The 13018-nt window shown below is 40.4% G+C and overlaps 1 protein-coding gene across 1 annotated transcript in view; it reads right to left on the bottom strand.

Annotated features, from left to right (window-relative positions):
* The window catches only part of LOC116267585 (uncharacterized), a 52120-nt gene extending 47471 nt beyond the window's left edge, over positions 1-4649 (bottom strand). Inside the window, 7 exon segments of the mRNA XM_050075264.1 lie at positions 164-271; positions 387-848; positions 1069-1094; positions 1097-1157; positions 1894-2193; positions 3323-3512; positions 4245-4649. Of these exon segments, the coding sequence (XP_049931221.1) occupies positions 164-271; positions 387-848; positions 1069-1094; positions 1097-1157; positions 1894-2193; positions 3323-3512; positions 4245-4456 (1359 nt within the window). The 5' untranslated portion in view covers positions 4457-4649.
* Between the last annotated feature and the right edge of the window lie 8369 nt (positions 4650-13018).

The following is a 13018-nucleotide window of genomic DNA, read 5'->3' as shown; positions in this document are numbered from 1 at the left end:
ATTAAGGAACAACTACTATGACTAACGAGAAAATGAGTTACAGAATGATTATCAGAAAACCATCAAATTTGCAAAATAGTTAAAGGAATCCAGGTTAGCATTGAAATGAGTAGTCTCGTGCAAGATATCTACAAGCAAAAGCAGGAAAAAAAATAGTACTTACCAGAAGCATCAACTTGCTCTTTTTCATGGTGTTGATGCAGTTTGTGAGTAATCCGTATATGCAACTTACAAGTGCCAATCTAACCTTCTTTGCAGGATTCACACAAAGCTAATCCACCAGAAGGCATCAGAAGGTCAGGGTGAATGTGAAAAATAATTTCAATCTTTATTACATATTTTCCATTGTTATCAGCAGAAAGGAACAGTAAAGGATAGAAATTTACATGAGGAAATGTTGCAAACAGAAGTTTGTCCACACATTCAGAAGTTTTATCTATCCAGTCCTTGTTGCGGTCCACAAATAGAGACTTATCAGTACGTTTCTCTTGCATATCAGTTTTTAACAGGATACTTGGACTAGCAAAGTTGCTCCCAGATGTGTTTATTATATCTGTCTCTCCAGATACAGTGGGCAAAAGACGAAGTGTCTCCAGGACCAATTGAGCAGATTGATTCTTTTTTATACAAGAACCCTTGAGGTCTTCCAAGGACATGCCTAGACCACAGAGATTCACCTCATCTCCAAAGGTTATAACTAGAAGTTCACCCAAACCATATACAACATGTGCTATACTTTCTGTACTTCCAGCAGCACCACTTATCATTGTCTTAGAAACGTTCAGGACTTTGGCAAAGCGGCTCACAACTCCTGGTAGGAAAAATGCTAATCCATCAGCTGTTCCAACCTACAAAGACAAACTTGGACTCACTATCCTTGGCAAATGATCAGAAAGTATTGGACATCCTATATGCAAACAATCCTCATGACAATTTTTTAAGAACACAGAAAATTTCAAAAGGCTACTCTATAAATTTACTTTATTAAGAAAAAAATATTCAGAGAAATAAAATTATAGGGTCAACAATGTAAATGGGATAAATATTGGAACAAGGACACAAGAATACCTTGGCAATGAGCACTCGAAGGGTAAAAGAGCTTCACTACGAAGTTCTGCACTTCCATGATGTCCTCTTGATGCTTCAGTCTCTGCAAGCTTAGAGCCACATAAGCATCCAATAAGTTAATCAAATTAAAAATTCTTTCAGTTGACTGTATATAAGACTGGTTTCAAAATTATTTCAGATTGTAATGAAATCTGGATAAGCACCAGCTTATATGCAACCATCACAGAAACAAATTTGTGATGATTTGTGACAGTTTTGACATTTCATATTTAGTTGGCAGGACTGACCTTGCTAAGCTCCTAATCCTTACTTTCAGCTCAGATTACTTAGGATGTGTTTGAGAGCATAAAGGAGAGCATTCTCCTCTAGCCCTTTGGTTTGGTGGCGAGTGTCACATGGCACCCATGTTTGGTCAGCAAGCATACTGTCGAGAGAGGATGTGAAGTCCCAGACATTCTTCTCCACCACTCAAAGATCTGCTTAAGAAAGCAGTTCCAGGGGAAGACTGATTTCGGTCGCCTTCAGAGAAATAACATTATTATCTATAATGTTTAAGGTACTATCCAAGTCCAGATTAACTCATTTAGATCAAGTGATCCGATTTGTGTTCAATTTCAAGTCATACGAGAAAAAGTTTACATGAGATGTTCTTACTGAAAATTTCGTAAACCAAAGGGGAATCAACATGAATTCATAGCCCTAAAACAAATGAAACCAAAAAAAAAATGTGCAGCAAAATATATAATTGAAGCATATCCAGAACGACAGAAAGACAATGAAAGTTGAAAATTAGGTGCAATAGATTCCATAAAGAAGCATTCCTACTTGAAGAAGAAGCGACAGCCAATGCCCAACTATAGCAGAAGCATCTTGTGATTGAAGAAATGAAATCAAGCATTCTACAGGTTGAGAGAAGGAACATTCATCCTGTACTTCCAAGCTGATCTTTGAGGAGAGGAAAGGCAACCCTGGAGCCAACTTGCAGCTGCAAGACGCAATGGAACAAGGAGAGAGACGAAAGAGCAGTGCTTGCAAACACTTGACTATTCCCCAGCGAAATTCCTCTGCAGTCTCAATTGGTGAAAGCATAGCACCAGATGCCAGCTTTTTCAGCACCATCACCATCTGCCATGGCATACCTTTTATTAAATATGTAAACAGATCATCCTTGTCCTTTTCATCTTTGATAGATAATAAGTTAATAAGGTCGAACAGCTTTCAAAAAGCATTAAACATAAGTCACATGAGTGCGCCAAAACTGGTGAAGCACCCGAGTCGACTCAGGGTTAGGGGCAGGTGCGGGTGTGGCCTGACACCGCAGGTGCTGTTGACCACATCGTCTTTTTTCTTCTTCTTTTTTTCTCTATATTTTCCCTCATCTGTTTTTGCCCTTTTCTCTTTCCTCCCTCCATTTTATTTAATAAAACTTTGAAATTTGCATGAGATAAAGGTAATCTTGACAAAAAAAATTAACAATATAGACAAATAAAATTACTTACATTAGAGATTATATGTGTGTGTGTGTGCCCCTTCGCTGCACCCGCACCCTTTTTTTTTTTTTTGAACTTTCCACATCTTGCACCCCACACCCATGTGACATAGCATTAAACAAATGAGAAGTAATATTTTGTACTTTATTTACTAAAAAATACACATTCCATGGAGGCAAAACAATGAAAATCAAGCTTTTCATGTAAGACAAGTAAATGTAACTTTGTGAACTTTCTAACATACATTTGAAACATCTCCTACCGCAAATTACAGCTACCAATCATGAAGTTTGTTTCCATTGGCCTTCATTCTCTTGTAAACTATTGGCATTTGGCAATACAACATGACAGCATAAAATGCTTGATTGATGTTTATCTTCTAACAAGGTCTGCTTCATAACTAGAGGGCTAGATTGTGCTTCCAGTATGTAATCAGAAACCCTAAGCATGATAGTTTAACAAATCCACATGGACCTCCTCTCTTTCCATAGGGTAATAAGATGAACACAAAAAATGCCAGCTCAGTATTGACATTCTAAAAAAGATTGTCTTTACAAATGGAGGAAAAGATAGTAATTCCATTTTGTGGTTCTAAGAAAACATGGTAGAATCCAAAAGCTAGTAAAGAAAATACTCCGAGAAAAAAATACAACCACATTTCTTAAGTTGTATTCTAGCAACATAGAGCAGTGATATCAATATGCTTCTGCCACTGCCAGACTCTTACATCTATGCATACGAGTTATTTCTTGAATATAAGTCACCTGGTCTATGCAGCTCAAGTGGCATCTTTTAAGCAGTTCCTGCAGGCAAAGCAACAGGCTTTCAGCAACATTGTCACTGATCGTATGGGGGACATTGTTCACCGGTGATTGCTTTTCTTCTAGACCAGGTACTTCTTTTCGGCAAAATATGGCACCATCAAGAAGCAGCAGTAAAGGGACCAAGATGTAACTGCATGTACAGTGTATACAGATCATAAATACCTTATTTATTAACAGAAGAATATAACAAGACATTCAGACAAAGGATGCCGTAAACAAGGGCAACACGTCAAACTAACTTAACTGCTACTCATGATGAACACAGCAATATACAAACGCTACTGGCCCCCATGCAGCTATGTCTTATAAAAACTGACAAAATTTATCATACTCCATCATCAATATGGCACAAAAAATTATGGCAAAATTTTCAAAGCATCTCTCATGTTAAAAACAGAAGTATATGCAGTAGTGTTTGCTACATAACGGCCTCTTTAGATCTTTCATATCTATTCATATGTATCCTTTATATTTAGCTATGTATTCCAGACATTGCTCAACACATTAGTCAGGAAGTAGTAGTTGTAATTTCCAGAAAAATTGAGCAATAAAAATATCCACGACAAATAAGTCAACTGAAACCAAAGAAAACTGAAGCGAACGCATAAGCAAGATTCTCCTGGCGCGCCCGAAAGAGGATTGACACAGTAGTTACCATTTCACAAAAACAAGGGAACAAAAAATCGACATTTTGCAAGGGAAAAAAAAGCAATCCATCAGAAGATAATTGTTCAACTTTCAGCTCCATTGATCTTTAGACGGCACAATCAGGGCCATCAACAAATATGCAGTTATTGAACCCCCACAAGTAAGAAAGAACAGCCGGTTGCCAGAAGGCGGGAAGTAAAACAAAGAGCCTTACTCGAAGCAAGATTGCAGGTGAGCCACCGGCGACGTGCGGACGAACTCAGCAAGGGCGACGAGGGGCTCGCCGCCCCTTTTGGGACTCTGGACAAGGCCGATAACTTCGGAGCAGAGGAGCCTGAGTCGGGAGAAGTAGAAGGCGAGGCTCTCGTCGCCGCCATCAACGAGGGACAAAGACACTTCTTCTCTCCTCGTTGAATCTATCGCCATTTTTCTTCCTCGAATTCGACGATCAAAGCAGATGAGGAAGCTTCTGACAGATCAGTAGGTCGGTATATCGATCTCATTCGGGTGTTTCGCCTCCACTGTTGCGTGTTCTCTCTCGCTCCACCTTTCGAACTTCAGACGCTTCTCGAAATAGCGCGCGCAGACGCCCTTCGGCCTCTCAACCGCGCCTTTTCTTTGTTAGCGGGGCAGGTTTTATGATCGGGGGCGAACTTTCAAGTCGAGGGTCGAACGTTCGGGTCGACGCTCGGGCATCTCACTCCTAGGGGAGTGTCTCGGCTTGAATCACACAAGACCCAATTCGAGCTCGAGTCATACCCGAGTCGAGCAAGCGTACTAGCTCGAGCTCGGCTCGGTTTATGCGAGTTCAGACTCAAACTCAAGTCGAGCAAGCCTACTAGATCAACTCTTGCTTGGTTTATGCCAGCTCGACTCAAATCCAAGTTGACCAAGCCTATTAGCTCGAACTCAGCTTGGTTTATGCCAGCTAGACTCAAACTCGGGTCAATTTATGTGAGCTCAACTCAAATTCGAGTCGAGCAAGCCTATTAGCTCGAACTCAGCTTGGTTTATGTGAGCTAGAGCTTGATTTGTTAAGGCTTTAGGAGAAAACATAAAAGGCCCAAAAAAATATAGTTGAACCAAATATCCATATCCTGACCCCTTTTATTACAATTGTGATCCAGTCGGGCTTTCCTCGAAAACTTTTGGCTAAAGGTGGTCAAATGCAACGCACGGTTTTTTGAAACTCATTACCACAATCCTGTGTTGAAAAACATTGAAAAGAAATATCAGAACAAAAACAAAAAAGAGTACAAGATCATTAACTTATTAGTGTGGTGCAAATCACGAGGATAGGAATAAGAGAATACATTATAAAAGGGGGTGAGGCATTTTATATTTTTTGGTTGTGCCCTTTTAATGAGTCTAATCAAGCTCGGTTGGGTTTAACCGAGTCGAGCTTGCCTTGGTCAGAGCTCAGCAAATTTGTTGAAACAAGTTCACTGTTTAACTCGAACTCGACTTGTTAATAAAGGAGTTCAGCTCCAACCGAGTTTATATCAGTTTATATGAGGCGCAAGCTTAAACCACTCGATTCATTGAACGGCCTTACTCCTTGTAGTTACTCCGATCCGATGGGACCTGACGCTCCAACATTGGCTTGTCACTTTGTTTAAGACAAATTTACCCTTCGATAAAAGATTCTTTGAACGTATTTACCCTTTTCCAAAGAACTTTGCCCCTCCAGGGCATTCATTTGGATGAGTTTGATAGGAAGCCCTAGCCTGCATTGCCCCTTTCACTGCACGTTGAGCAGTGAGGCATAGTTGGCAAACTCGTCGAGTTGGCTTAGGAATCGCCATAATCAACTCGAATCGCTAAAAAAATCGGTCACGAGCCAAAGTTGGCCTAACTCGCCCCGACTCACACCTGACTTGCCTGATTGAACTATAGTATGGTTATTTTAAATCTTGATCGAAGTCAACTGGCTCACCCGGTGACCCAATCATCTGCCAATTCGAGTCCAAGTTATGGGTTTGCCAACTATGCAGTGAGGTGCGTGCAAGAAAAGCAAGGCCCATTGAAGGCTTGCAAAACATTAGATTTAAAAAGAAAAGGATTTTTTGGTGACATAAATTTAAAGTGCAAGCCTGTAGTATTTCCAATTCCTAATATGCATAAGCGAATAGATTTGGTGCTTAACCGACCAAAAAAAAAAAGTACTTTCCTCCATCCATGTGAGACGGTACCTGCCACTGCGCTGGTATGAGGATTGACCCTCATTGATATCTTTACGAAGCTAACCAACATAAAAAGTTGAAAACCATGTCGTTGGATGCCTAAATGTAATTTATAACATGTAATATGAAATGCATACCGTCCTATCATTTGAAAAAAAAAAATTGAAAGCTAAGGGACCCTCGGGTGGCGACAATGGAGTTGTCCAAATTGCCCTTGTAACACGTGATTATCTCCCTAAAAAGTACTTAACATTTTTTATCTTATATATGAAATAGAAAAGGATTTTGTGTAAATAGGAAATTTTATTTTACTTAAGATGAAATCTAGAAAAGAGTATAAAGCATACTAACAGCTAACGGTAACATAATCTTGTTGAAGAAAAAAAGGTTATGATGTGAAGAGAGGTAACAATTCCAAGATCCAAATGGGAGCCATAATTAAAATTTCCGTAAAAGGTTACTTTTGGGACTTTATTTGTTGCAAAAAAATGAATTTCTAGTCCAATTATTGTGCAAGAAATTTTGTGGGAGTGAGAAGATGAGAAGGGGAGCGAGTCTTAAAGAAAAGAGAGAGAGAGAGAGAGATTGTGTTGGTGGAGCTGGATTGATCTCACCTTTATTAAACGCACTACCTTCCTATCCACCTCATACCACTTCCTGTACAGCAAGTGATCCTTACAACCCAGCCAAATTTGCTTCGGGGCATTCTTGATGTTGCCCTTTCCAATGTGTTCCTTGCTGTTACGGATGTGCCATAGGTGCCAGGCAATAAGGTGAAAGCAGTTCTTCTAGCATTTCATTAATACTTTTTGCTTGAACTTCCTTCTAAACTGTCATTTCATCGCTTTCCTGCAATTGCAAGGGATGGAATCTGTAACTCCAAATTTATACACAACTTTCCTCCAAGTTTTTCTTGCGGTGCTGCAATGAAGGAGGACATGGTGACCATTCCATCTGTCTTTCTAGAGCTTGACTCGATCACCAAGCCCTGCCTTTCATTCGATGAGGTTGCGATCTGAACCCCAAGCCTTGAAAATCAGTTTTCTTTGAGTTTGCCAACTTGAAGAGGCATCCAAGCTAGTCAATTGGGAGAGTCGTTCTCTTCCAACCAAAGTCCCCTTTCACCCAAATCAACTCTAGGTTGAAGCTGAAAAATGGACTTTTTTCCTTGCTTCAACCATCATCTCCGTGCAATCCTCAAAGCATCCGACAGTCCTTAAGAGCCATAGGGCTAGTCTTGTTCGCCTCCATTGGCCCCGATGCGCATCGTCAATGCCTCCACTGGGCTGTCTCTGGTGGCATCGGGGGCAAAGACCGCCTCCCCTACTAAAAGAAAAAAAAATGTTCATCAAGTGGAACAATCATGGGGTTGGTGTGGGCAATTGCCCACCTCAACCTGTGTAAACCTTTGTAAAATTTTTATTTATCATGTGGGGTGCTCATAGCAGACCAAAGACAATACATGGGCCCAATCAATTGCAAATAAGATGGATCATTGCTCCATCAATCTATAATAAGATGGATCAGTGTTCCTTGCTAAAACTTTCTAGCTCTGCCAGTTTGGTCCTTTCTTTTTCATAGGCGAGGTCTTTGCCTCCCCTTCACGTCAATGATGCTTCGTGGGGAATCACTAGTAGTTCTGGGCAGATGGGGTGCCCATTGGGCATTGCCGAGATCACAAAGGCTAGGCAAAGGCCTCTCGCTATGAGGTGGTCATAAGGCGCTCGATGCCTGTATGATTTTTTTTTTTTTTGACAAAAGTAAGAAGCGTCCAATCATAATGATCAAATGCTCCAAAAGGAGCATATCCCTTATACCAAATGAAAATACTTTAAATGAATAAATAAATAATATATAGTTATAGTTATAGTTATGTATGTATACTCAATTGCAAGAAGTTGAGGTCAGTGATATTTGGAAGGCATATTCATGATTCATATATTCTGATCAGTAAGTGGAGCCATAGTTGGCAAACTTATGACTCAAACTCGGATCAACGGTCACTGGTTGATGCACACTGTCTTCGGCAGCCCTTTGATGTCTCGCATGCATTAGTACTCTCGCTGACCTAGGAGTACAACGTCCCTGTTTTGACAAGACCTTAGAGCAAGCAATCTGGATACGGGGCCACGCCACCCTTAATACATCTCCCGTACAAAACATGATCACTCAGAGGTCGTTTGATGAGTAACAAACGATGGAACAGAACATGCTTGTTCCGTCTACAACAATCAAATACAAACATTGGACGGAGGACAAGCCAAGCAAGGTAGTCTAAGGGAACACAAGGTATATATATCTACTTCGTTCTGCACTGTTCCACCCATACCTCGAAACAGACTGTTTGACACAATGCTTTCGACTTTGAGCCATGTTTCTACCTTCCCTTTCTCTTCTTATATCCTGTAGCTCCCTCTATCGACATCGAAACATGCCAATGACCTCGTCTCTTTGTTTCTCGCTTTAGTGCTGCTAGCAACCATGATTTCTTTGGCTCTCACTGTATCACCCCAAAAATTTAATCTCGTATTGAAGATTGTGATGGATTTTCAATGGCTTATAAAAAGAGAGTCATTAATGAGATGATTGTCCTAGTTCCTAGCCTGTTTGGGGTCGGAACTGAAGCTGCTAAGGGGTGGGTTGGGATCCGTCGAACGAGGGGCCTAAGCTCAGGAGTGGGTCGGGTTGTTATAGCTTTGCTATGAGAGCTATGGCAAAATCCCACTATGAATGTGAGTTAAAGCCTATATGTGAAACCGTATTTTCCAAGTACGCGCTACTTGATAGAACTGTTGTTGTAGTTTTTATTTTACTATGATATATACATATATGAGAGATTGATGTCTTGATGATTATTATAATGCATCTTTGCAAATGAGACTTATAAAAGTTGCCTTAGACCTTGTAATAAGAATGATGGTTCTTGTTTGTACACATGGAGTACCAATGTAGGGGTAAGAAGCGACGTGGGCCAGCTACAGAGGCATAAAGAGGGCCAAGTTTGGCCCATTTAGATGTGCATACTCCATTGGATAATAGTACGTCAGGTCAACCATACGTGCATGCTAGTGTGAGTGCCCAAACCCCACCAAGGCAGACTATATTGCCTAGTACAATCGATGGTCAATAATCAGAGGAGTCATGCATCTCCTATAAGAGACACCACTACACCACCTAAGGAGAAGGCAACTTCAGTGTAATTGAAGCAATTTATGTCAATGCAACCGCCTGCCTTTACTTGAGATAGCAACCCATATGTGGTAGAAGAATGTATTGAAGAGATTGAACGCATCTTTGAACTTCTCAAGATGCTAAAAGGAGACAAAGTAAACTATGGCTCGTATTTGTTGAAAGGTGATGCCAAACGGTGGTGACAATCGACTTGTGAGATCCAGGTTGTAGGTCAACAGTCAATCTCATGGAAGTAGTTCAGAGAGTCATTCTTCAGCACTTACTTCCCAGCACATACCAGAAACAAGAAGATGCAAGAATTTCTTGAATTGCAGCAAAATCATATGAGCTTGGAAGAATATGTTACCACGTACCGACACTTGGAGGTGAATTGTCTGCACCTCTACACCACAAATGAGGCTAGAGCAGGAAAGTATGTGCATGGGTTGCGTGATGGGTTGTGAAGCAAAGTTATGTCCAGTAGACCTCGCGATTTGGAAGAGGCGGTCACTATGGCTAGACGCATGGAAGAGGATTGGACTAGGACTCAGAAGGACCATCACAAGAAGACAAGCCAACACTCAGAAGGTGGGCAGATGCAAATCAAGCACCACCCCTTTGCGGGCAGGGCAAAACCTTATGAGAGGCGTGTTGACCAAACATTCAGGCGGAACAGGCCAAACCGTAGTGACACCACACAGGGGACATTGACTACTCCGACTCCACAGAGGTGCCCCACTTGTTCACATGTGCACCCCGAGAAGCTGTGTTATCGGGAGACCGAAGCGTGTTTACACTGTAGAAGGATGAAACACTTCATCAAAGATTGCCCTATAATGCGAGGAAAAGAGCTGAAGAAGCCCGAGGCCGGTCCTTCTAATGCTCAAAAGACGACTGGACATGTCTATGCGACTACAATGGAGGAGCTTCAGGCTCACGATCTCATTGAAGGTACATTACTTGTTGGTTCTCACATTTCTAGAGTGTTGTTTGATGCAGAGATGGCTCATTCTTTTATATCTAGTCGATTTGCCACTTCACTAGAAGTGTCGGCTAAGATGATGCCAAATATTTTAAAAGTGGTCAGCCCAATACATGCACAAGATTCGTATAGCCATTATCTACCTAATGTAGACGTAGAGATCCACCAACATCATTTACCTGCACAGTTGGTGATTATAAGTCTTAGTGAGTTTGATGTTATTTTGAGCATAGATTAGCTATATACGCATTATGCCAACATAGATTACAAAAATAAGCAGATACAGTTGTTGGCTCATGAGATGCAACCTGATGAATTCCAAACTCATAAAGTTAGTCGAACTGATAAGATAATGGCGTCTGCACTAAATGTTAAATGGTTGTTAGAAAAAGAGAGTGTTGCATTCTTGGTCAACGTGTTAACCAGTAAGACTTAGTTGGTGAAGTTACATGATGTTGTCATTGTGAGTGAGTACCCAGATGTGCTCTCTGACGAGCTATCGAGTTTGCCTCCAACACAAGAAGTTGAATTTAAGATAGAGTTGTTACTAGGGACAACTCCAATTTCTGAGGCATCATACTGTATGGCACCAACAGAGTTAGAAGAATTGAAGAAGCAATTGCAAGAGCTCCTAGATAAGGACTTCACTTGACCTAGTGTGTCACTTTCGAAAGCACCCGTTTTGTTTGTTAAAAAGAAGGATGGAACGATGCGCTTGTATATATATTACCGCATGTTGAATCAAGTCACCAACAAGAATAAGTATCTGTTTCTTAGAATTGAAGACTTATTTGATCAGCTCAAGAATGCAAAGGTATTCTCTAAGATCGATCTGATGACATGTTATTATCAACTCTTGATACGGGAGAAAGATGTTGCGAAGACTGCTTTTCGAATGAGATATGGGCACTATGAATTTATGGTCATGCCTTTTGGGTTGACCAATGCTCCCGCAACATTTATGGACTTCATGAATCAGGTTTTTCAAAACTACTTGGATCAATTTGTTATTTTTTTTGTTGACAGTACAGGTTGAGGTTAGAAGCTTTTTGGGATTGACATGATACTATCACAAGTTTGTACAAGACTTTCAAAAATAGTTACACTCATGACTAAGCTATTAAGAAAAGGAGTGAAGTTTGTTTGGAATGAGGAGTGCGAAAAGAGTTTCCAAACTCTCAAGGTCAAGCTTACCATCGCCCCTATTTTGATGTTTCCATCGTGCCATTATGGATTTGTGTTGTACACCAATGCATCGAAAATCAGTTATGGTTATGTATTGACACAACATGGATGTGTAGTGGCTTATGCATCAAGACAATTGAAGGCACATGAGAAATAGTATCCCACTCATGATTTGGAATTGGGAGCGGTAGTATTCACATTGAAGATATGGAGACACTATCTCCATAAGGCAATATTTGAGGTGCTTACAGACCACAATTTATTGAAGTACATATTCTCCCAAAAGGATCTCAATCTGAGACAAAAAAAAATGAATTGAATACTTAAAAAGACTATGATTTCAAAATATCATATCATCTAGGAAAAGCGAATGTACTGGCCGATGCTTGGAGCAGACATGCTAAGGCGACGTTATGCAGTATGATGAATCACTCTTGGATGTTGTTGCAAGATATGATAGCATGACAGCCTCACATAGGTGATGAGAACAAAGCAACAATGACTGCCTAATACGACATCCTCTATTGGAAGAGCATATATTGAAGCAAAATGAGGATCTTGATTCTGTTAAAAATATGAAAGAAAATAAGAAGGCAGATTCCCTTTGGTATCGAAATGAAGATGATTCATTGTGGTTTCGACAAAAATTGTTGGTCCCTAGAAATGAAGGGGTAATGGGTCAATTACTTGATGAATCTCAAAAATCTAAATTTTCTATAACCCTGGCAGTACAAAGATGTTTCAAGATATGAAACGAAATTTTTGGTGGCCTGGAATGAAGCATGAAATTACAGAATATATGACAAAATGCTTAGTTTGCCAGCGGGCCAAAGCAGAACATCAATGACCAGAGACTTGTTGCAGATGATAGATATTCCAGTGTGGAAATGAGAGAACATTATGATGAATTTTGTGGTTGGTTTGCCACCCACTAGAAGACAACTTGGTGCCATATGGGTGATTGTTGATCGACTTACGAAGTCTGCTCATTTTCTGCCAATCAGAATAAGTCAATGATTGGAAAGTCTTGCAAAGTTATATATTGGCGTGATAGTGAGATTGCATGGAGTGGCAAAGTTTATTATTGTGGATCGAGATTCACATCTTACCTCTAGGTTTTGGGGGCAATTGCAAAAGACCTTGGGTTCGAAGCTTAAGCTAAGCACATCGTTTCACCCTCAAATTGATGGGCAATCTGAGAGGACCATTCAAACCTTAGAGGACATTCTGTGTGCATGTGTCTTACATTGGAAAGGAGAATGAGATAAACATTTGAAGGTGACAGAGTTTGCATATAATAACTGTTATTACTCTAGTATCAGGATGACACCTTTTGAGGCCTTGTATGAAAGGTCATGCAGATCGTCTGCTTGTTGGATTGATTTGGGTGATGGCAAGATCGAAAACCCTTTGGTATTGCAGCATTACATCAACCAAGTATAATTGATAAGGAAAAAGTTGTTGACT

Source organism: Nymphaea colorata, chromosome 14 (genome assembly GCF_008831285.2).
Source record: "Nymphaea colorata isolate Beijing-Zhang1983 chromosome 14, ASM883128v2, whole genome shotgun sequence".
In the NCBI taxonomy this organism is placed as follows: Eukaryota; Viridiplantae; Streptophyta; class Magnoliopsida; order Nymphaeales; family Nymphaeaceae; genus Nymphaea; species Nymphaea colorata.
Note: the sequence above shows the minus strand (reverse complement) of the source record. Positions and strands in the feature narration are given on the sequence as shown.